The 23,299-nt window shown below is 43.5% G+C and overlaps 1 protein-coding gene across 1 annotated transcript in view; it reads right to left on the bottom strand.

Annotated features, from left to right (window-relative positions):
- The window catches only part of NHS (NHS actin remodeling regulator), a gene marked incomplete at its 5' end in the record, with an annotated part of 257,135 nt that overhangs the window by 6,308 nt on the left and 227,528 nt on the right, over positions 1-23,299 (bottom strand). Inside the window, 5 exons of the mRNA XM_080356101.1 lie at positions 420-551; positions 3,415-3,607; positions 5,824-5,886; positions 14,666-14,799; positions 17,188-17,340. Coding sequence (XP_080212227.1) covers positions 420-551; positions 3,415-3,607; positions 5,824-5,886; positions 14,666-14,799; positions 17,188-17,340 — 675 coding nt within the window. The remainder of the gene's footprint in view (positions 1-419; positions 552-3,414; positions 3,608-5,823; positions 5,887-14,665; positions 14,800-17,187; positions 17,341-23,299) is intronic.

Below are 23,299 nucleotides of genomic sequence, written 5' to 3'. Positions count from 1 at the left end.
TCTGGCTGTTGTGACAGCTCATCATCACTTTGCTGAGCAACATCTGTCAGTTCTTTACCTTAATCTCCCCTCACACAAGAAAAAACTTTCACTTAATCTAGTTACTTTTTATGCACGTAACTATGGGTTTGTAACAGAAATAAAATGGCAAAAAAAAGAACTGATTAACATTTACACAATAAGAGCTGAACACGTACATCTATATTACTCGGTAAGGCCTCGGTCTATCAAGGCCATATGGAGTAATATAGCTTTGCTTACTGTAGTAAATCAAAAAAACAAACCACATCATTCCCAAACTCCACAAGCATTTACACTTTCAAGGTTTCATTTCTTTGGAAGGCTGGCTACCAGCTCATATCCCTGCAATTTAAGTTGGTTAGAAAGCTATCTACGGAAGATTTGTATTTATACTACACCTATTTCTTGTTGCACTCTTCTGGGGATGCCAGAGATGGTTTTCCTCCTCCTCAACTTTCGTCTCCGCTGTAGTACAGATTGTGAATGAACAAGAGAGCAGCGTATACTAGCCTCTCTGTCAAAACCAACTCCTGCAACCCATAAATAGGTCTCATTAGCCTTTAGAAATAGTAAACAAATTTTCATGGCTGGAACACAGTGGAGGTATGTGAGCTTGGATTAAGCCTGTGAATAAACATAAGGGAGCCCTTATGTAGCTCTTATGTAAATTATATCACAGTATATCACAGTTTTACATCTAATTCCAGCTCCCTCTCAGCAGCCCGGTCTGCCAAAAATAACAGAAGGAGTAAAAAAAAAAAAAGGAAAGAAAAGAAAAGAAAATCAGAAAGGAAAATAAGAGTTGAGAGCTCTTGGTAACAGGCCATCTTTCTTACAGCTATTTATCCATCTGTCATAGGGACAATGACAGTAACTTGTCTGCAGAGAGTAATCTGTTCAGCTATAGCCTGACTTATTTTAAGCAACTAAGTGTAAGAAAACGATTTAAGGTTATAATGCCATATTGCAGTAGTTGGGTGCTTTTTAGGAGACCAATATGGCAAAGGGGCTGACATTTCAAAAAGGAAGGAGACAGCTAAAATGGGGCCAAGTCCCCATGCAAGTTTAGAGAGCGTTCTTTGGGATGATGACACGTGTCCAAGGATGACATAAACAGGCAGCTGTTACTTATTTGCACGCACCGGTAAGTGGTCTGATTTTTACAAGAGCTCAGCACAAGGTGGGAGTCCGCTCTAGGAATCAGGTCACGCAGTCAATCAAAACCCTCAGTTTGGATTTAGGAGCCCAAGTTCACAGGCACATTTATTTATGATCACAGTCATACAGCAGAGGTGAAAATTCCTCATTTTCTTTATGTTTCCATAGCATTAGCACAGGGAAATGTCTTTCACTTTGTTTTTCACAGAGTATTGTCAAAGTTAAAAGGAGGCCCACAAGAAGACGAGTGCCCATCTGTGCTGGCTTTTTGCACAACTGTACACTCACGCTCTCTAAAGTTGACACGGGACAGGTTGGAAAAAATATGCCAGGTCCATAAAAACATTAACATAAGGATCGCTGGTACAGTGGTTTGTAATCTTAAGAAAAACGAACAAACTAAACCGAACAAAAGGAAAAAAAAAATCCTGATAAGAAGCTCTATTTTAATAGCGTATAATTATAGAAAACATAATTATACACAGACATACACATACATATTACACTACATAACAATGTAAAACATTAAAAAGTAACTTTCTTGTAAAAGTTCTTCTTGAAATCTACTACAGTGAAATAGAAGCTTCAGACAGATGTCCTGTAACCACCAATGCCCCTGGAATAAGCAGAGGAAGAACTTTCTTTAATATAGAAAGAAAGTGCCATAAACTCCAACAACAGTCATTTTCAAAAAAGTGAACATTTCTCAGGGTTGGGAGAAGCTTAGAAAACAAAAACAGAGAACTGAAAGCAAACTCTTTGAAACGAAAATTCAATCAGCATCATTGCTGGTTTTCCAGCAACTGTGAGTAGCCGAACATGCTCTGTGTGCCAGACGCACGGGGGTCGTCTCCGAGAGGAAAGTGGAAGAGGGTATATCCTCCCCGTGACGCATACAAATTATTCCCATTAGTGCTAATGAGAATGATACACATAAACATCCAGAAGATTACATACCATTCTTGGTCTGTAAAACTGATCAGTGGAAATTTGGTTCCAATGTATGGCGGGTAGAGTCTAGGCAAAAAGGGCTATTACTGGAAAAGTTAACATTGGTCCCAGACCTAACTCTCCTCTGACCTTCACTAGGTGATGTTAGCCATGTGAGAAAGCCTACACCTGTTAGGCTCCTATACTGCACTTAGAGCATCATTTTAACACCAGAGCCCCTAGGTTGGGGCCTGAAGCTGGACTGTGGGCATACAGCCCTTCTCCACATCACAGTGAACACCGCTGCCTGTCTTGCAGGAAGGTCAGGCCCTGCTGGTGGACATGGGAAAGAGCAATGGGATGTGAGGGTCCGTGACCTCCCCCCAACCCCCAGTTACTGGAAAACCAGAATTAAATACAAATATTTTCTCTGGGAAATGAAGGCTAACTGAAAGCTCCCTGCTTTTTTATTTATTTTTTTTTCTGACTGTTGATATTCAAGTCTATAACTGTGGAAGTCAGCCCACTTTATGCTCTTACATTAATCAAAACTTGGTGCGAAATATTATTGAGGAAAACTCAAATCAACTTTATGTTTACCATAGCCCTCTGGAAGGAGAGAAAGAGAAAAAGAGAAAAACAGCCTGATTTTTGATTCTGGAAGTAAGTCATCTGTCACATTTAACAAGTGATATAACTCCATCCTCTATAAACAAATTCTCCTTCAAATACATCTAGCCAAATGTATCCAAATGTTGTATAAGTAAAAGAAAATGCCATTACTATACCTTCAGCATAGCTGCATATAAAGAGATCTCAGAGCGATGGTTTGCATGCTACACATTCAAGCCTCACATGTTTAAAGCACTGCAAATAGTAGCCTACATTCTCTATTTTCTCTTCTCCTGCTACACATGATAATCATATGATTAATTTCAGTGACTTTCTTCATTATTTCAGGCAGCTACATTCAAAAAGTTATTTGAGGTCTTTGTAAATACAGACTGTAGGTTATATACACAACACAAGTACATTGTTTACACAGTGAAGCAGTGGTACGCTACACTGTATAGCATGACTCTGAAAATATGGGCCAAATTAATCCTAGATGCAGCTCCAGTGACTCCAGCGGCCACGCATGAGGGATGAATTTAGCCCACTGTCTTCCAGAAACTAAATCCTCAATCTAGAGTCTTAGCCCCCAGACTGCACAATCTTGTGACTTCAAATAAATTAAACAAAATAAGTACTTGACCTCCCTTGAACCATGCAATAAATACGAAAAGAAATAGAAGAGATTTGTACCAGTGACATTGATGGGGATAATGCAAGAAGATATCACTTGGGCATCTTGTTTCATTTTCTCCTCTGGAGTTGGGAGAGGTAGTGCTTTACTCCAATTGGTTTGTTTATCCAGTGTAGAAGGGATATTATGTATTGGATTTTTCGGCCTCTGCCCTAACATGACATCTGTATCTTCGTCCTCTGGTGGATGGGACTGCAAATGAATACATTCAAAATCAGTGTCTCCCACTCAGGCACACAAAGCTAATTTTGAAACAAAGCAGACACATAGAGCAGAAATCAATTACAGGGATACAAGGAGGAACCGTTCTAGCTCAGTCACACAGCACAAGCTATTCTCCAATGGAAAAACAACATCCTGCTAATAGGAGAAAAATACCTCAACATCCTGCGTAATTAGAGTGACATTTACAGGATATCTCCTCCATCAGAAGGGGCACGTCCTGCACTCCTGGGTAGCCGTTGCAGGCGTGCCCTCAATTACCATCAGCATTAGACATGTGGGCCCTCATTTGCACCCGCAATCTTTTGAACACCCCAGTCTGCTGATTACCAGTGAGGACTGGCTCCGTGTAACCCGTTCATTTGAGGAGAAGCATCAGAAGGCCCAGGGTTTTAAAGAAGACCCCTGCGTACTTCAGCAACCCATTTGCATTTCATTTTTACAAACTCAGACCATCAGCAGAGCGAAGTCACAACTAGCCAGCAGGTCGGCACTGGGGAGTAGCAGACATTAACAGTGCCAGTGTGAGGGGACAGTGGCCAAAGAGAAGAGTAGCCACCACCAGAAGAAATTAGAAGGGGAATTTCAAAACCATGCACATTTTTACAGCATGCTACAAGAAGCGCTAGATATGGAAGATAAAGAAATTCAGAGAAAAGTAAACTGTGTGGAAGAAACACAGGTGGTTTGGTTTGTTTTTGAAGAAATAACAGATCCCCCAACAACACCTTGTCTTGCAAAGCCGCTATAATTTCATCTAGTAAAAGAGAAATAAACTAAGCATCTTTTCATGTGGTGCTGGCTACCAACTCAGGTTTGGGGCTCTCTTTGTTTGCAAAAAAATAAAAAAAAGTTTCTGTTTTGTTTGGAAGGGATGGAGGGGAGAAACACTTACCTTTTTCTGCCTATTTTCCCTCCCTTTTTCCATTAATACATTCTTCTGTGAGCTGTGAGAACTCTTCAACCAGCTCAGGACGTCTGTCTGCCTCTCAGTTTTTTAAAAATGAAGCACAATCCCTTTCATTCTGGCTTCTTCAGTCCCGAATTCCCAGCTGCTTAACTACCAGCCTTCCCCCTCACGCCTGCCATTTACACTTCATTTGCCAGTTTTAGTTTCGATAGCGAACACGGCGAAGATAAAATATTGCTCTCCATCTCCTTGGCAGGGCGTTGAGCGGGTGGGTGTTGAACACGGCAGGATCTCGCCCGGGCTGCCATTGTACTTCTGCCATTCCGCCGCCCAGGCTCCTCACAAATCCCAGGGGAATTAAGCACCTCAGGCTTGCCAAACAGCATTTACGCCTCAGCCCCAAAAGCATTTAAGATCTTAACTCGGCAGCTACTGTTTAAACTGTCGGAGGGCACTTACTTACCTCGCCAGCATCACCTCCCGCTGCACCCCCAGGCCCCAGACAAGGCACGCTTCCTCCTCCTCCCGCCCGCAGAAAGCCCCCTTTTCCCACGTAGGATTTCAGTCAAACATCGCAGCTTTCTTTCTGCCTGCAGCTTTTGTGCTGAGCCCCAGCAAACGTGAATAGCTCATATAAACTTCGAGCACAAAAGACTTTGTTTCCTAGGTAACTCCCCCCCCCCAAAAAAAAAAAAAAGTTTGGTGCATGCATGCAAAAAAACCAAACCCTTACACACACGCACACACACAGAGGCTGCATTTGTTGCCGATTCCTCCCCTGGATGACAATGAAGCTCTGGACAAAGCAGGAGAAGTGACCCTGGCTGCCAGAGCTCCTCCTCTCCAGACAGCGGCATCACCAAATGGCCAGAGAATAAACACCCACTGTTGTGTTGGCATTGCCTAAGCAGTTTCTTACCATTTAGGAAATTTAAGAAAAAAAAAGAAGAAAAACGGCTGTTTCAAAAACATTGCAAGAGAATTAAATACAATCGATAATTATATAGACTCTGTCCCGGTTCACGCCCTTTAAAGGAGGTGATAGGAGGAGGTGGCCTTGTGGCCACGAGCTCCTGAAACCCATCTGAGGTGAAGAATGAAAGTGAGGGGAGAAAAAAGTAATTATTTTGTCTTACTGACAAGAGAAAAAACAGAAAAGGCATTTTTTTTAGCATGGTAAAGTTAGCAAGTGAAAAGCAAGCAAGAAGGGTTGGGATCTGGAAGGGAGAGGAGTGAGACAGAGCTGTTAGTTGAGGATTGCTTGTTTTTCCAGTACCTTTCTACTCCAAGGGGTCATGTGGCAACACTCAATTGGGGAGGGCGAACGGGTGCTGTTAAACTATAAATGTGAAATGTAAAAAAAAAAAGAAAATTAAAATTAAAAACACACACAAAACGTTTCTGGTAATAACATATCATTTTTGTCTGGATAAACTAGGATCAGAGGCAAAACAAGCTGAGGTTTCCACCCTGTTTCCTACGGATGGGTTTGCTCCCCAGAACAAACTACTTGTCTACAAAATGCAGCTCAAGCAACGATGCCCACAGAGTGGTTTGGACCCCTGTGAAGTCTGTGCTGATTTTGCTTACTTAGATTAGACAAAAACTGCAGTGAAATTGGTTCAACCTCCTTGTACAGACATGCTTAAATTGTCCCAAGAATGCCTTGTATTGATTCGGTAACGCAAACTGTGTACTGCCTGGAGCTGAAGCAGCGCAAGGTACTTATCCAATTACATTATATATTATCTATTTCACAATATAAAGGACATTTTTTGCATGAGGTAGTTAAGCAATGGATATAAATAATGGTAGTCCTGAGGGTGATTTTTCAAATAAATTGACTGCTAAGGTTTTCTGATGTTAACATTACATCTCTAAGGTTGCAATCATTGTGTCAGGATGACAACAGCCAATTGGCTTTTTGTCACTTTTTGTAATGCTTGAAAGGACAAACAGTGACGCCCATGATGTCCTGGGTCTCACAGCATCCCTGCACCTCTGAAATCCTCATCTGGCAGAAACTCTGGTTTGTTTGTTGCAATGTCCTTTTTTACAAAAACAAGAACTGTAGGGTGACTTCTTTTGAAATAGGGAATAAAACAAAAAAGGAGATAAAGAAAACAGGTCTGTTGGTCACACTGGAAAGCTCTAGCATGTATTTCTCAGTGTAGGTTATTATCTCCCCCTGCAGTAGTTAGCAGACCTGACAAATAATCTTATGAACATTTTTCTTCCCAGTCATTATCAGCACCATTGTGATAGATGAACAACAAGCATCAGTTTGAAAGACTTTGCATTATATGGTCTCCCCTCAAAAGAAAAGTTGAAATGAGTCTCAAAAGGCCTAATTCTCCATCTTGTCCTACTCTGTTCCTAGATGGTGCAACACCTCCTTCTTTGCTCTAGTCCCATGTGCAGGACTAAAACCAAAGGCAGCCTCCAAATGAGGTGCCCATAAGCCTTACAGGAGAGCAGAGTGGGGACATCAAAAAAGGACTGTTCCCAGTTAACATTTCCAGCAGGCTGTTTCTACCCAGGTCAATGCAAAACCAGTTCTCCCAAGCGGGGAGAAGTCCTTATCACAGGACAAATTCTTCTGTTCATGCAACAAAGGCTGTGGAGGTACTGAATACATCAACCAGTTCAGTCTACTTTTTAGATACCCAAGCATGATCTCACCCTTGGTCCTCCAGATGAGCTTCCAGTCACCTGCTCTGAGCAGACTGACTGCAGCTAATGGGATCAGGGTTTGAACTGAAATTCAGCTTTCCCATGGAAGGTGTCAGACGATCTCTGGTGGGGCTTGAGACAGGGGGATGCAAATGCTGCTGAGGTGGCAAGAGTTCAGGATATGAAAATCCTTGCAATGCCCCACAGATTTTATGATGGTCCTAGTCAGTGCACAAGGAGAAGAAGACAGGAGGGACCTCCTGCCCCAAGCTCCAGTCACAGGTATATGCACGAGCTGCTCAGGGCAAACCTCCCAGGAGAAACAGCGGGACCTTGACTTTGGCTTTGGAGAAAGTCGTGTGGGCTACAGCTGACACAAGCAAGGTCTGGCTACCCTTCTGTCCTGTTGGTGCAGGGCTTTCCTACCTCCCCCATGTGCTGCTCTGCCTGACGCCTCCAAAAAAATACCCACCCAAGTCACATGTATCTACAGCTATCATTTGATGTGCTAAAGTCTCAGGTCCCTGTTAAAACACAGCAGGACAAACTTCCTTGGTTAAGTTCCTACCATGAAGAGATAGGACAAAAATGGAGGTAACCAGCAAAATTTCAGCTCCTGCTGTCACAGCGGTGCTCCTGGGAAAGCTGGTGCCACTGCTACCTGGCCAAAGGGTCCTGAGGTCACCTGCTGTCTGTTCCCATGTGGTGCCTGCTGCCAGGCAGCCAAGGCACACTGAGATATAGCAGCAGCCTCAACATTTTGACACCTCCATCCTGGAGGAGAGAGAGCTGCCATTCTTCAAATGTCCTCATTCACTCAGAAGACCAGAATCTAAATGTCCAGGGTAAACACATACTTAAGCAAGAAATTATTATATACCCAAGGCTGTTCTGGTCTGATGGGCAAAACACAGGCAGTTTTCAAAGTGAATTTATTTTGTGTGGGTGTGCTTGGCAAACAGCAACAGTGATAATCTGTTAAATACAAAGCCAGAATATTTTAAATAGGCATTTTTCTTTAATGGGCTAAGATTGCTTTGAAACCAAGCTAGTGCATAAATGCTTGAATAGGGATGTATTCTGCAATCACTGACAAATGTGAGCAGCTTTATTTTCTGAGCTATCCCATCAACTTCAGTTGCAGAGGTGCTATTGTGCTCATGAAAATGCTTTGCAGCAAAAATCTTGGTTGCATGTGCATGTGATCTTATTTCTCAGTGCACTTCATCTCTTCAATGTGAAAGTCTTCAGTTTCTGTGCACTACAATCAGATGTCCAAGTCTGAACGAGTGAACAAGGCTTGCCCTACACAGAAAGAGAAAGGGGCTTTGCCACAGAGCAGTTCAGCTCACCTTCCTTCAGCACCTAATTTGAGGTGAGATGAAGCACCCCTGAACACTCTCCCCACTGATTTTAGGAAAAGCCTTGTGTCACTTGCAGGTACCTATGTCAGGACACACTATTCACCCTTTTAGCAAATGAAAATCTTGCACTCCATCAGTGCAGTGACAAAGAAGCAATTTAGCAGTCGACAGCCTTGCCAGCCTGGCAATTTATGGGCCTGCCTCACTTACTGTCCCAGAGCTGGGATCTGGAGAAGGAAATGAATGAGCCAATAAGATGGTAAAAATACCATTTAAGCTCCTCTTCTGTTTTCTAGCCCCCAAAGCTCTGAGATGCTACTGTTGTTTGGGATCTTCAAGATATAAGGGAAGACTAGTGCAAGAAGCATCATTTGCATTAAATCATGTACCTTACTCATAGCAACAGCATTACAGGAGATACTAGGATTTCAAAGTTAGTGCACAGGACATATTGGGTATAGTGCAATGGCAAGGGGAAAAACATAAACCTAAGAATAAACTAATTTTTCTTCAGGCAATTAAAGATGTCTTCAGAATGCTAAAGCCTCATTAAGAGCATTTATCCTCAACATGTTTATCAAATTTAGGCATGGCTGAGTTGATTCCTTTCTCCTCAACCATGTTTGACCATGTAGGCAAGGAATTACCTCGCAGGACATCTCGGTGGCTGAGTGACAGCCCCAGCAGCACAGGGCTGGTGCTAGCAGCACCAACACAGCCTTGGTGAGGGCAGGAGGTGGCTAGCAGCACAACAGTGATCTCCAGAGGATTGTTTTCTATGCCTGCCACCAAAAGTTGCAGCTAATAAAAAGCATAAGGGATCAACATTATTTCTGACTTCAGGCTTCTGTGGCACTAGGTGGCAGAAATTTCCTTCCCAGGACAACCTTATGAATAAAGCAGGTGATATTCACCCGAGCAGAGCATTAGCATGAAGCTTCAGTGTCTGCAGGCATCATGCGTAGTCTATTTCCAACAGCAGACAGAACATTTGCAGGATGCTTTCACCCTACGTGAGCACCGAAATAATACGTACTTATTAACTGTACATCCTGATCTGGTGTTTGAAAGCAAACGTTCAAATACTGGAAAGGTAACATGTAGAATAAGTGCGAACTAGCGTTTAATCCCACATTCATGTGAGCTGAGTACTGACTCCTTCTGTGGCACTGGGTGAAACCTCCCCGTCTGCCTGTAAAACAGAGAGCCCGCTGCTTCATTAACTCACAAGAAAATGGTATTGATTTGTATGGTGGAAAAATTAAAGGTCTGGTAAAATGAGAAGAAATACTAATAAAAGGTTAGCAGCTTTCCAGTGTTTTCAGAGTACAGTTGACTACTTAATTAGGAATTAACATTCGCACCTATACAGCAGCTTTCTTATGCAGTCAACTGATGCTGAAGAGAAAACAACGGGAATATTTCTGACTCTGCTATTTCTGCTGCAAAACACAGCCCTGTTCACAACATTTATATTTCAGTACGTTTCATTTTCCTCCAGTTTCTGTTTTATCTGCTTGTAGGTGTTTTCTACTTCTTCTTCTTCTTTTTTTTTTTTTTTGAGCATCACAAATGTGATCAGTTAAAGTACTGATAATCCTTTAACGATTAATGTACTGATCTAATGTTTTGACAAGGTAAAGCCAAAGAAAAGACATGTTTTCTGACAGAAGTCACACCACACATGGCATTCCAGCAGACAAAGGTACAAAATAATCATCCCATGATACGGGGTAGTAGGTATTACGTTTAGTGCACAAATAGTGCTATACAAGTTCATTCTAATGAGTAATGCCAGGTAGGTTTTATTTCCAACAGCTACAGGCAGTATTTTCACACAGAAACTGTATAGCCCGACCTGTGCCCAGCCCTTAACTCAGTTATTTTTTTCTGAGGCTTTGTATGGTTTCAGCACAAAACTATGTGAAAGTTAGTACATTCAGTTGTGTTTCCCTTTGCTGTACAAAGCATGCTAAGGCAGAACACAGGGAATATTTTTTAAATGGCAGGGAAGTGGAATAGAATTACCTGATGCATTATTTTCTCTTCACATTTGCTCTAGCTGAGGTCTCGGGGAGAGGCAAAGCCTGACTGGAAAACAACCTCCTGCGTCTTGTCCCTTAGATTTCTGCTCAGATTGTAATTCTAAACAACCTGACACTGAACTTTGTGTGATTGTGAGTGTGATTTTCCAAATATTATGCGTTCCTTGCTTTCTCTTCCTTGTTTTATTATAACAGCTGTGCCAGGAGGGGGTTGAGAAAGCGTGGTCCCATGACATCCTGAACTTGAGCACTGAGATTTTGCAGCCTGGCTGGATGGACTTGGGAAAACCAGAGAAAGAAAAAAATGCAGAGAATATGTGAGAGAAGGCTGAAATGCAGTTGGAATGACACAGCATCTTCACACTCAGTGACTGGCCTCAGCAGTGCTACAGGCAGGGTTGTCATGGGAACAAGTGTAAGGAATATTTCCCTCATTTTCCCAAGTTCATACCTTCCTCGTACTCACCTCAGATTTTTTTTTCCATTGGCAAAAATGCCTGAATGAACGATACTTATAAATGTGTTTGGTTGTATAGTTCTTCTGTGTAGAGAGAGACTAAGTATGCTAGAGTTTTTCAGCTTTAAAAATGAATGACTGGAATGGATAGGAAAGTAAAATCATGTCTGCAAAACCAGGAGGGGCATGGAGAAAGGAAATGGGGAATCAGAGCTCACTATTTCTCGCAGTCTAAGAACTAGAAGACATGCAATGAAATTATGAGGTATCAGGAAACAATTAAAAGATGCATTTTCATACAGATTATTGAAGTCACTGTCACAGGAGACGGTTGAGGCCAAAGGTGTAAATTTGCTAAAAAAGTAGATGAAACAAGTCTCAGAATCAATGCAGAAAGGTTCTTTGTTGGCTATTCTATGTTTGATTTCTGGCTCAAGAGTTCTGTAACTAATTTCTGTATGAAACTGGAAGGACAAATCATGCAAAAATAAATGGCATAAACCATGCCCTGTTCTTATACTCTTTCCTGAAGGATCCCCTTCTGGGCTGTGGGTTAATCGGGCCTTTCATCAGACAAATCGGGACAGTTCCTGCAACAAGAGCAGACTGTAAAGCTAACTCCAAACTTGTCTTGCCTGAGACAGAAAAGGTCCTGTGTCATTTCTAGTTCTTTACTTCTTCTCCATGACAAATTGACATTGTGATGGAATAGTATAAAACATCCCTCCAAGCCCATTTACACTGGCATTAGTTGCTTTGGGCTTGAATTGATTTGGCCTTTCTTGGAATTTGTGTGACTTTACCATCTTTCTCCTTGTAAACATAGTCATGCTTTGAAGTGAATCTTCATCTGTTGTGGCTGATTTTCTCTAGCTTTACTATACAATATGCAAGATATTTGGAAAAGCTCATAACCACCTAATTGGTAGCAATATAAACAGTAGTCGAAATGTACTAAGATGGAAGTCTTGGCTGGTCTAGACATAGGTGACCTGTTTGGCAGTATCTCTCAGTAGTGATAGTTCTCCTAGTCCTCACAGTGGTAATGGGAACATTTTTTTCAAAATCAAGCCACTTATTTCATGCCTTTAACTTAGATATGCAGTTTGGAAAAGTCAGATCCTATAATTTTTAAAAAATTCCCAGGTTTTAACTGATCACTTTCTGAATTCATAAGAAATGAAGAAGGGGGCATTTATTGTTTAATATTGTGTTCACCAGCACCTTTCCAATGCATCAGAAAAGTGGTATACAGAACACACTGCTATACCACAAATAAAAATTCTTGTGGGAATTAACACCTTTAGTTCATTGATGAATAGATGATACAATTGACTGGAATCAGACATCAAACATTACCAACAGCCTCTGAAGCAGATACACATTTGCAGATGACAAAGAACTTATGCCAAAAAGGGCAAGCTAGCCAATAACAGCATTCTCAACTTTCTTTTGTAATTATATCATTAAGTCATGATGGTTGGCAAAATATCAATTAGCTATTCATTGTTGCAGTGTCTTGTAAAAATCTCTGATTAACCTTCTGCCACACAGAGCATTCATGTGCAGCTTCATTTTGCCTTGTTCTCTCTTTTTACAGTTGGTCCACGAACAAGGAGTTCTCTAAAAAACGGGTCAAGGCACTTTGAAGTACTCTGGCCTCGGAGTATTCGCAATTACCAAAGCAGAACATTGCCAAGTGCCTTGAAATCGATAGGAGGACAACCCTCAAGGAGCTCTGGTTTGTTCATCCTTAGGGGAACACTGAACCTGGTCAACTTCCAATAAAAGGCCCAATATGGGTGGGCAAAAAAGCTTAATATTCTCTCTCTTGAAAAGAAAAAGGTGGACTTGCTGATGAAGCCAAGACATCTGCCTTCAGCATGACTTAATTTTGCCAGCTAATACAGGACTCAGAGGGTTGCTCACTGTTTATTATTATTTTGTGTTCCACAGATGGAAGTAATGTCTAAAACACACTGGTTGTTTTCCAAACACAGCAAAGATTCAGGCCTTTCCCCACTGAGCATACAATTTCAAAAGACATGCCTTGTTCCCCACCTGGTTCTAAGAGAGCTTTATGTTCAATATACTGTCCAAACTATCGTCTGTAACTAGTTCTGATCCACAACATGGGGTCACATCTCCTTTACCTTTCAACGAGTATACTAGCACTAGCTTTGGTGATGACCTATCAAGAAGAAACAGGTAATTCTGTTTCTCCTTTCTGTCTTGGAACTCTGTTGTATGCTGTCCCTTAACATCAAGGTATCTTCTTTCAGTTGAAACATAAGGCCTGAAAACTTAACCAGTTCAAAGCCTGCAGTGATGGTGATGCTTTTCTTGAAATTATCCAGGTAAGCAGGAAAAAGCCAGAATAGTCAAACTAATCAAAACCTTAACATGCATTTCATGCTCTCAAATGAGAAACAAAACTCTTCCTCTCTTCCTGTGGTCTGGCGAGATGATGTTTTGGTCCCTGGACAAGTGCTTTACACTGTGACTCTTTTACCATTATAGTGCTTCCATATGATTAATATAATCCTATGTGATATATCCTGTATAATAGGATGAATGTACTTGGATTTTTAAGCTAAGTAAGTGACTATTTAGTAGTTACACACTTACAATGTGCTCATTTGTGTAGCATCCCTGTAGTTGCCACTGTCCCTGTACCTGCAGATGCAGGACAAATCTATCCTTACACTAAGGGCTGGCACTAGACATACACATTGCTTAAAAGTCAAATCCAGGTGTGACTTGCGGAGTTTAAAATCGTTTGAGGAATGCAATGAATTTTAACACAGGGTAGAATGTAACTACTATGACCCTTTCATGGGTCAAACACCCAGAGCCACAGAGGCACCCAAGTCTTGCTGAAACCACTGGGAAACCAATCAGAGTTAAACTTTTGGATCTGGTACATTTCCTTGAACAACGATAAATACCATATTGTCAACACTAACTTGATTTCAAATTAGTGCAGCAGTGGCAAGTCAGCACAGACACCCAGGACCAGATCTTCAGCTAGTTTTCCCACTTGGCTGGCTGCAGGGACGTGTGTGAGACATGAACCATCTGAAAAAAATGCACGGAGGTGGACAACGCAGAACAGGGCCATTGCCCATTTATATGCGGGAACTGTCATTCCTTGTAGCTGGAGAAGTGCTGCTGGGTCTGTCTGCACATGTGAACTTCAAGCCAGCACTCAAAGCCCTTGAGTTTTTGTCTCCTGGCAATGCTAATGCCAGGGCTGAAATTACAGCATTTACTGAAATTACAGGAGGGTCCTGGAAGTGCTACCTAAAGCAGGAGTGGAGAACATGAAGGAGTGTATGAATGAGAACATATGTGCGCTGGCCATGTGTGAAAATAAGAGGTTTCTCAATGGAAACATCCACCCTGGGGCTGGCTGCTGGAAGCTGCAACCTGAGTTACGCTGCCGACAGTCTTTAAGGTCAGCTGTGTTGTACCTTGCACAGGCTAGGGGTGAGGGGGTCACTTGTGAAGCACTGTCATGCTTAGGTCCCATCATGCTAATAACGTGTTGGTGTGTGATAGCTGTAGTGAAAGACTTACTGGTAGGAAGTGCCGGTCCTTTATCGCTTGCCTCTTTTGACTGCAGATTGCAGGGAATGGAGGAAATGGGGGAGCCACCACAGCGATGGGGCCTTGGACTTTTTGCTCTCTGTTATCACCTCGGCTTCGATGTTCTATTTTGGAGGAGAAAGAAGACATGAGTCTTTCAGAGTTGTAAAAACATATAAATGTCTCCATTAACAGCACAACAGAGACATGAACAGGACATGGACTCCAAAGATGAAGGTCCTTCTCCACTGACCATGATCCCTGTTGCAACTGAAGAGGACAAGCACTTACCCGACATCCAAGCCCCTGGAAGAACAACACTCACACAACACACCTCGGTGTGTGCGCTAAACTTGAATTGTCCCCAAATAAGATTTATACCCTTTATCTTGGTGATAAAGGAGCTATTTTCTAAGCACTTGGGACCTGAGGCCTGATTCCCAATGCGAACCTGCAGCTCCTGTTGACCTGAAACACTGAGATGCAGTAACTCCTGAGCAATACCCATATAAAATATACCTCTCTGAGGAGAAAAAAGGAAACACAGCCCCATGTAGGATTTCCTTCCCTGGCTGCACAGCAGCACCAGGTCCTGAGCTTTGGCTTGACGTCATGAAGGTTGTTGCAGCAGCAGTTCTGTGTCCTGGTATGGAGATCATCCTGGAAAAGTCAAAATCTCTCCACCTCAGGCCCAGAGGAGCTTTCCTTCACCAACAGCTCACAATATTCAGTCCTTTTCCACCATCACTCCCAAGTCTCTGAAACCTTCCATGTGAATGAGGGAATGCTCATGGATTTCCCATCCCTAATTTTAGATGATGGTCAGATAATTACTCTTTGCATGGAGTGCTGCTGGAAGGGGATGATGGATTCACCTGATGTACATAGCCATGGTCCAGCCAAAAAAGTTTGTTACTAGCATAGCTGTTTTCTGACCTAACATTTAGTTGTAATTACTCCTGGTCAAACAGATAAAGAGATAATGACATTCTGATAGAAGAAATAGTTGAGACACAAAAAAACATGTTTAAGGTAAATTTCAGACTATAATTTCACTCCAATACATTCGGTTATTTGGAAAATAAAATAAAGCAGCACACAACAAGCTGCCCGCTGAACCTGCACAGCGGCTATTAAACACGGGGGATGGGAAGCTGCCAAAACTGAGATTTGTAGCTTGAAAATGATGAGGCATTTTCTGACAGCTGCCTCCCTGTGCTGCTGTCAGGATTTCTCCTGCCCACAAGATGGCAGGCAGAGATCAGCCTGCTCCTGGGACAACTGCAAACCAGAGCTGCTGAGAACAGAAAAGCCAACCTCTGCTCTACTCCCACACTACTGTGATTGCAATTCGGCTGTACCACTCTTTGCAGTGCTGTGAAGACATACTGCACTCTCAGTGTGTTCTTGAGCTAAGATCTGTACAAAGGTTCAAATGCAGTAATTAATTGGAATGCTTTATCCAGCTAACAGATGCTCTGCAGATCTGAGTAATCGATTATTATTATAACCTGACAACAATAATAAATGAGCAAGGCAATGACAGCTAATGGTGCAAAACAATTCCAACACAGGAGGCTGCTGCTGGACATTTTAAGGGTGACCTGCATGGATTTTCTCCTTCCTTATGGCTCAGAAGAAAGACAGGCTTGTTTGCCTACTTCTACTTGCTTCTGGTAAGAATTTTCTCTTTGTTAGGTTCCCAGGGAAAACTGACCTTTCCCCATCTTTTGCCTTCCCGGTAGTGTGCTGTTGTAGGGCCATTCAGATGTTTGTGCCTAGCAAATTCCCTTAGTGGCAGGGATCCAGGAGCCTGGTTGTGACCTTGATTGCTCCCGCTTTGCTCTGGTTTTGAGGCTACAGGTCTCTCCTGTTTGCCAGGCAATGCCAGGAGGTGTTCCCTGGTCTTGGGAGGGGACACCTTCCCTACCCTTCCAAGCTGTTTGGGGTATCACCTGGCTTTCAGCTGTCACCCTTGAAGGATGCATATTTCCTCCAGTATCATGCTTAGAAACCCCACGCAGACAGCTCAGTTTCTGTGGAGACTCTGTAATACCCCTGGGCTCCAATTTCAGCCCTTGGGAAGCTAAATCTTGTCTGTCCTGGAGCTGAGGCACTGTTTAACATCTGTTTAGCGGAGGGAGACAAGATGGCCTTGTTCATACACTCAGTACCTCCAGCCTTTTAGGGCTGGAGCATGAATTTGCACACACTTAAAATTCAGACATATCCACTTTAATAGAAAAACATTTAAACAAAGAATTTAAAATGGAAAATAAAAAGTCCTTTTCAGCTCTACTCAAGTAAGCAGAGAAAAGCCAAAAGAGGGCACAAACCTCTTCTAATGCTAGAATGTCTTCAGATTTATTTCTTAGCCTGAGTACCTAAGTCCCAGCGGAGACCAGTGCCCACAGCCCTGTGCCTGTGCCTGAGTACACCACTGCTGCCCAGAGGGGACCATGGAGGGGTGTCATATGGATGGAGCTGGAGCTGGAGCGAGAAGAAGCACCTACCTCTGCGCAAGGCTCGCAGGTGCTGCTTGGCGTGGTGGTGCAGCTCCTCCACGCAAGGAGGTCTGGTGGAGGGGAGGAAGATGTTTCTTTGCTGATGCCAAGGTGCTCGGTAATAGACACTCAGTTTGCTCTCTGCATCCAGGTTGGAGACAGCTGTAGGATAAAAACAGAATACAGGGTAAGACTCCTAGCCTCTCTTATATCAACCTAGCTGAAAAGAAAAGGCTCTCGCTTGGAAGACCAGTGCCAAGAACTGGCACTGGTGATGATACAGCACCTCTCCTCCCACCAAATCAGAGCAACCATTATCTTCTTCGTATTTCCATACCACATTATACCATTTAGCCTTTAGACAATGCCCTTTTGTCAGTTTGAAAATAGCTCTCTGGAGGAAATGCTACTATATCGATGTGAAATACGTGGACTAAATGGATAATAATTTTATAGGCAGCAAAATGAAAATGCAAAGAAGCTGCGCAACCTTCCCACAGTGATGTTTCAAGCAAGAGCAGAGGGCGGAATAGGTCTCCCATTTACCTCTTCTCCTGCCAATATGCTCTTTCACTACATCATGTTATGCACGACTAATTTCTGACACAGGTTGCTAGCCTGTTGCCTTCCAGGGTGTAATGACTGATATTAACTGCCCACCCTGCTGAGTGACTTTAACTGTCATCTATCAAAAGAGGTTCCCTTAATAGACAGGGACTTCTGAGGTTCAGGAACACTTCCATTCCTCCACAGAGAAATCCTGGAAGTCTGCCTCTGAAAATTAAATGAACCAAGTCCACTAAAGGTCTGAGACAATTTCTCAGGGGAGATGTTCCCAACCTCAGCGTATGCAGGAGCCAGATATCCAAGGGCCAAAGCAGGAAAAGAGGGCTATGGGGGGGTGCCAGGGCTCTACTGTGGCTGGCAGAGTGGAGCAGGCTTGTTACACCTCTGCTCATCAACCTACGTAAAGCAGCAAGAGCACAGGGTATGTCCTCAGCTACAGCACTGGGCTTGCTCCTTCTTCTACAGAATCGTAGAGTGTCCTGAGTTGGAAGGGACCCACAAGAATCATCAAGTCCAACTCCTGTCCCTGCATATGACAACCCCACAGTTCACACCATGTGTCTGAGGGCGTTGTCCAGTCTCTTCTTGAACACTGTCAGGCTTGGGGCCGTGACACCTCCCTGGGGAGCCTGTTCCAGTGCTGCACCACCCTCTGGGGGAAGAACCTTTTCCTCATGTCCAACCTAAACCTCCGCTGGCACATCTTCCTGACATTCCCTCAGGTTCTGTCACTGGTCACTAAAGAGAAGAGATCAGCGCCTGTCCCTCCTCCTCCCCTTGTGAGGCAGCTGTAGACCGAGATGAGGTGTCTCCTCAGTCTCCCCTTCTCCAGGCTGAACAAAGGCATTGATACAGTCTCTCCAGTCATCTCCTCTTCTGATGCCAAGATGCTGCTGCACCTGTTTTGCTTACAGGACATGGCAGCGTGATGCTGGCAGAGTCCCTCACACACAGGAGGAAGGGTAGTGGAGGTGCCTCCTGTGTCCCCTTTCCAGCAAAGAGCTAAACAGCCAGCATGCCTTGGGTTGGTGACTCCACCAGCCATGTGCTCCTCTCCTTTGCCCTCATCTCTCTCAAGCAGGGCAGTACACCCTGGCCCTGCTCTCCCCAGCATATTCCCTCTCTGGCAAGAGAGCTAGAGCAGAGGTGGCTTCAATCTCAACACAGTCCTGTGCAATGCTGATGGCCAGAGCCCTCCTACACAGAGAGCATTACCAGGGATTGGTAACTCTGTGTTAGAGACCCAGCCTGTGTGCCAGCCCCCTCCTCCAGCACCTGCCTTGCTCACTGAGATGATGGGTATTTTGTGTCTGGGCTCGTTCCTTACATTGTTTTTATTGCTCCAAGCAAGCACAGCCCCCAGCCCTTGTCCAGCAGGGCCATCACCACTTCCACGAGAGAAGAAGGGACATGCTGCTGTTAAGGGACACCACCAAGAGGGAAGCTAAGCCAGAGAAAGGGGTTGGTGATGAAACATCTGCAGGAGTATGTTGTCTCCAATCAAGGAGCTTGCACATTTCGGGGCTTTCTCCCATCTACTTCCAATGCATTTGTGCTCTCCAATCTTCAGCAGTAGTTGCCATTTTTTGAAGGGGAGTCAGTGCAACATGTCAGAGAGCTGCTTGGAGGTTTTGCTTTTTCTGGTTTTGTTGCTTTCTTTGATGCAAAACAACATTCACCTGGGCCAAAGGCATACCAGTGTGCTTTGTATAGAGAAACGGACGGGACAAGTATTGTAGGAGAAGAAGGAGGAAGCAGACACAAAGGGAGAAACCCAGGAACCATGCTGCCATGTGTGGGATGCTATTCTTTAATAAGAAAAAAATCCAGTTCACAAAACTTTGTGGATGTCAGGATGAAAGTGGTGGTATAATATGGTGATAGACCTGCTGAAGTTCAGGTTCTGAGAGCTTCAGCACCACTGAAGGGACCTCGAACACTCTGTCCAGTAGGGAGCCTTACTTTGCTTCTCAGTGTTATTTTGCAGGTGGGTTTCACTCTATGTTTGTAGTGCTGCTCTATGCAACCGGCCACAGTGTCAGTGCAAGGAACAGCATCAGGGTGAGAAAAAAAAATGATTGATAGTGGGGATGTCTGTAGTATGAATGACAGCAACCTCTAGGTGTTCATAATGAGGATTTACTTACTAAATGATAGACACTGTAATAACGTAATGTTGCCAAATCTCAAGCAGAGCTTTTGATATCTTGTCTGTCTGTCACCACTGCAGTAGGTGAATATCTCACCATCATTAGCTGATTTTCATATTTCCTTTACCCCTTGAGGGCAAGGAAGCACTATGTCTATTTTACAGACAACATACTGAAACACAAAATAAAGTGCCTCGATCCTGTTCTGAGCTGCACTGTCTCCTTGGGAAGCTCATCTCAGGACAAAAATTTACAAGTGATAGTAATGATACCCCACCCATTCTTTATATTGCTGAGGATATGTGATATTCATGATTACAAATTGTACCCTGGAGGCTAATGAAATGGCAGGCACAAGCAGTTCCTTCCTACTCCCAGAAAAAAATCTGTCTAGACTGCAGCTTTAGTAGTTCTCTGTGATGAAGCTCAGTAAGTGAGTGGAAAGTTTTACCTACTTGTCAAATGTTCACATGTTTCATTAGACTAGAATAGATTCTGCTGCAAAATTTAACTTGTAGAAAGCTCTTCTCACTTTGGCAGCAGTGTTTCACAAATAAGAAGAGTGGGAGTTGGGTTACTATACTTTGCGTGAGTCTTAAAAATGAAACCTAGCTAAAACAATTCTACTACACAGTTACGGTTGTAGACACACATTGCTCTTCAGAGATATTACTAAAATAGCATGACCTCTTAGCCATCCAAGTCTCCCTTAGCTGGCAAACCTGGCAGAGCTGTGCATAGTGCTGTACCAAAGGAAAAATAAAGCACAATTACATTGCTTATCTTCAAATGACAGGGCACTAAGAAGCTTCCAGTACTCTGTGCCATGGCCCCAGCCAGTGCACATCCGAACCTTCTCACCTTCTCCTGCAGCAACTCTGAATCGCTGTGTCGGAGAATACGCCCTACTAATACCAAGAAAGCAGAAATATTGCACAATACACAGAACAGAACAGTCCTGTAGAATACTTAAAGACAGGAGTGGATTTTCTAGGCAGTCCAGAATAGAAACTAAAAGAGCTGGTGAAAAAGCTGCGAGGAGATGGATATTGTCAGCCTGTGGTGGGGGTGAAGCTCAGAGGGAGGCAGAAGCACTGGGTAGGGTAGAGGACAATGGTGGCCCAAGGACAAATAAGTATAAACCCACCACGAATGCAATTAGGCTGGATGTTTGAAGAACAACATCCCAACCTCAGGGCAGAGAAGCTCTAGAAAAACTTCCCGGAAAACAGAGAGAAAGAAGCTCACTGGTAAATGAGTGAGCCTGCACCCTTTCTGAAGGGGATTTCCAGATGTGATTGTCTGTCAAAAGTGGGACCCGCTTCTACTTCATTCCTTGCACATTGTCCTTTGCACCATTGCTGGGACCTGAAGCCAGAGGATGCAATCACAGGAGTGGACTGTGGGCTTTCAGGACCACTGAAGGTCTGATTTTCTGCACAGGGCTGCATCTCTCACCTCCATTAAAAATAAAAAAAGCCATCCTTGTGGCAAGGTTATTCAAAGACCACTGGGCTGAGATCCAGAAGACCTGTTCAGCCAAAGCTTCACCATCTACCTCTGCTAAGAGCCTGGGTTAAATATCAACACTCCCTATGCCTCAGTCCTGTGAAATGGGGATCAGGTATCTCTTCCAGCCAGCAGTTCCCTTCACTCGGTGTTTTACTCCGCAGGCTGTTTTCACAATGCTGAACCTGCGTGTGGCTGTAGCGCCTCAGAATCATGATAACATGCATAATAAATAAAGCAATACAGAAACTGTAAAGCCACAGTCTTTAAATTATTAACAGCTGGACACCAAACTGAATGAGAAAAAGCAGCCTGTACAGATACAGGAAATGCTGCATTTCAGGCATCAGACATGGATTGTTAATATATTTTTAGTGTGCACTTTGATCAATTTAGAATATACAAGTGAATCATATAAACTATCATGTTCATTTCATTCCTGAGTTAAAGTAATTGTTTTTTTGGTTTGTGGGATGACAAAATGACAAGAGACCATTTAAATGGATTCCCCATTACATTCTGTGGATCCATTAACGTTGGCTGTTTTCCTGACAGCCAATGTCAAACAGACATACACTAATAGCTGTTCTCATGAGAAGATTTTTGAAGGTTTCCAAACAGCTGTTTCATTGAAGTTGATCATATTTATCATTTATAGACTGTTCTTGTCTTCATATCCTCTCATTCATGCTCCCTCCCTCATTTAGCAAAGCAGAAAAAAGATCCTGCTGTGGCAGAGCTGGATGTGGATGCTTGAAGGTTGTGCAGCTTTCGTGCACTCAGGCGTGGTTGTTCTAATAATAACACCACAAAGGCCAAGCAAGATTTCTGCTCTATTTACTGGATAGATCCAGGGGTTTTCCCTCCCCAACTCCGTCTGCTTCTCTAGATGCTTACCTCCCCCACTCAAGCTCCTTCTGTTTCTCAACTTTCTATTATTTCTTTCTGTATTATAGTTGCCATAAGGCGTGGGGGGGAGGGGGGGGGAGGGCAGAGGGTGGGGGAGGTACGGGTATGGGGAGGGAAAGATAATTTCCCGATTCAAAGAGAAAACATGAATTAGTGTAAAGTGTGAAGAAGTGTGGAGCCTGGAGGGGATCTGAGTGGCAAGCAAGGAAGGTGCCTACTTGCTAAGGGACAGAGCCCAGAGCCACCACAACCTGAACTCCTGCACAAGCACAGCTGAACCAGCAGCTGCTGAATCCTGATTAAAGTATCTGGATTCCAAGAGACAAAAACCACAATTTAAAAGGATCAGACTAGCAAATAAGCCTTTTTCAGAGCCCAGTTGCTCTTATGAGAGGCTCTAATGACCCAGGTACTGTGCAGGAGGCAGAGGAGCTGGGGGCTGTGCACCCACCTCTTCTCCCCGCTGTGCTGCCGGGATGCAGGATGCTCTCCAAGGCTGCTGCGGCCACCAGCACCATGCCAGGACCTGCTTGGGGAGCCCTTCTCCTCCAGCATTAACACGCCTGAGCTGTCATTTTAGCAAATGCCATTTTTTCTAGCCATTTCAGGTTTCTTGTGAAAGTCAGTGTAATAGGAAAGCCGTATGTTCACACAGCTTTGAATAAACAGGCCTATGCGAGCAGCAACAGCAGCGTTCAACCCGATCCAACTTCTACACCTATTGCCCAGGTCAGCAGTGAGTTACTGCTAAGTTTGTATGCAAAACATTGCAAGAAAATTAATTCTGAGGAAAACCAGGTTATCCCAAAGACTAGGCAGTCTGGCAACACATCCAACTTCATCATGCATTTTAGTGCATAAATTTTTCATTGAGGCAAGTGCTGAGTCTGATGTGAATTTTATTTATAGCCCTGAATGTCTCAAATGTATTCTTCCCCCAAGTACTCGTGTCTTTGCTGTAACACCCAGGGGGTTTAAGCCTACAA

Source organism: Nesoenas mayeri, assembly GCF_963082525.1.
Source record: "Nesoenas mayeri genome assembly, chromosome: 1".
Classification (NCBI taxonomy): Eukaryota; Metazoa; Chordata; class Aves; order Columbiformes; family Columbidae; genus Nesoenas; species Nesoenas mayeri.
This window is presented reverse-complemented; position numbering and strand designations above follow the sequence as displayed.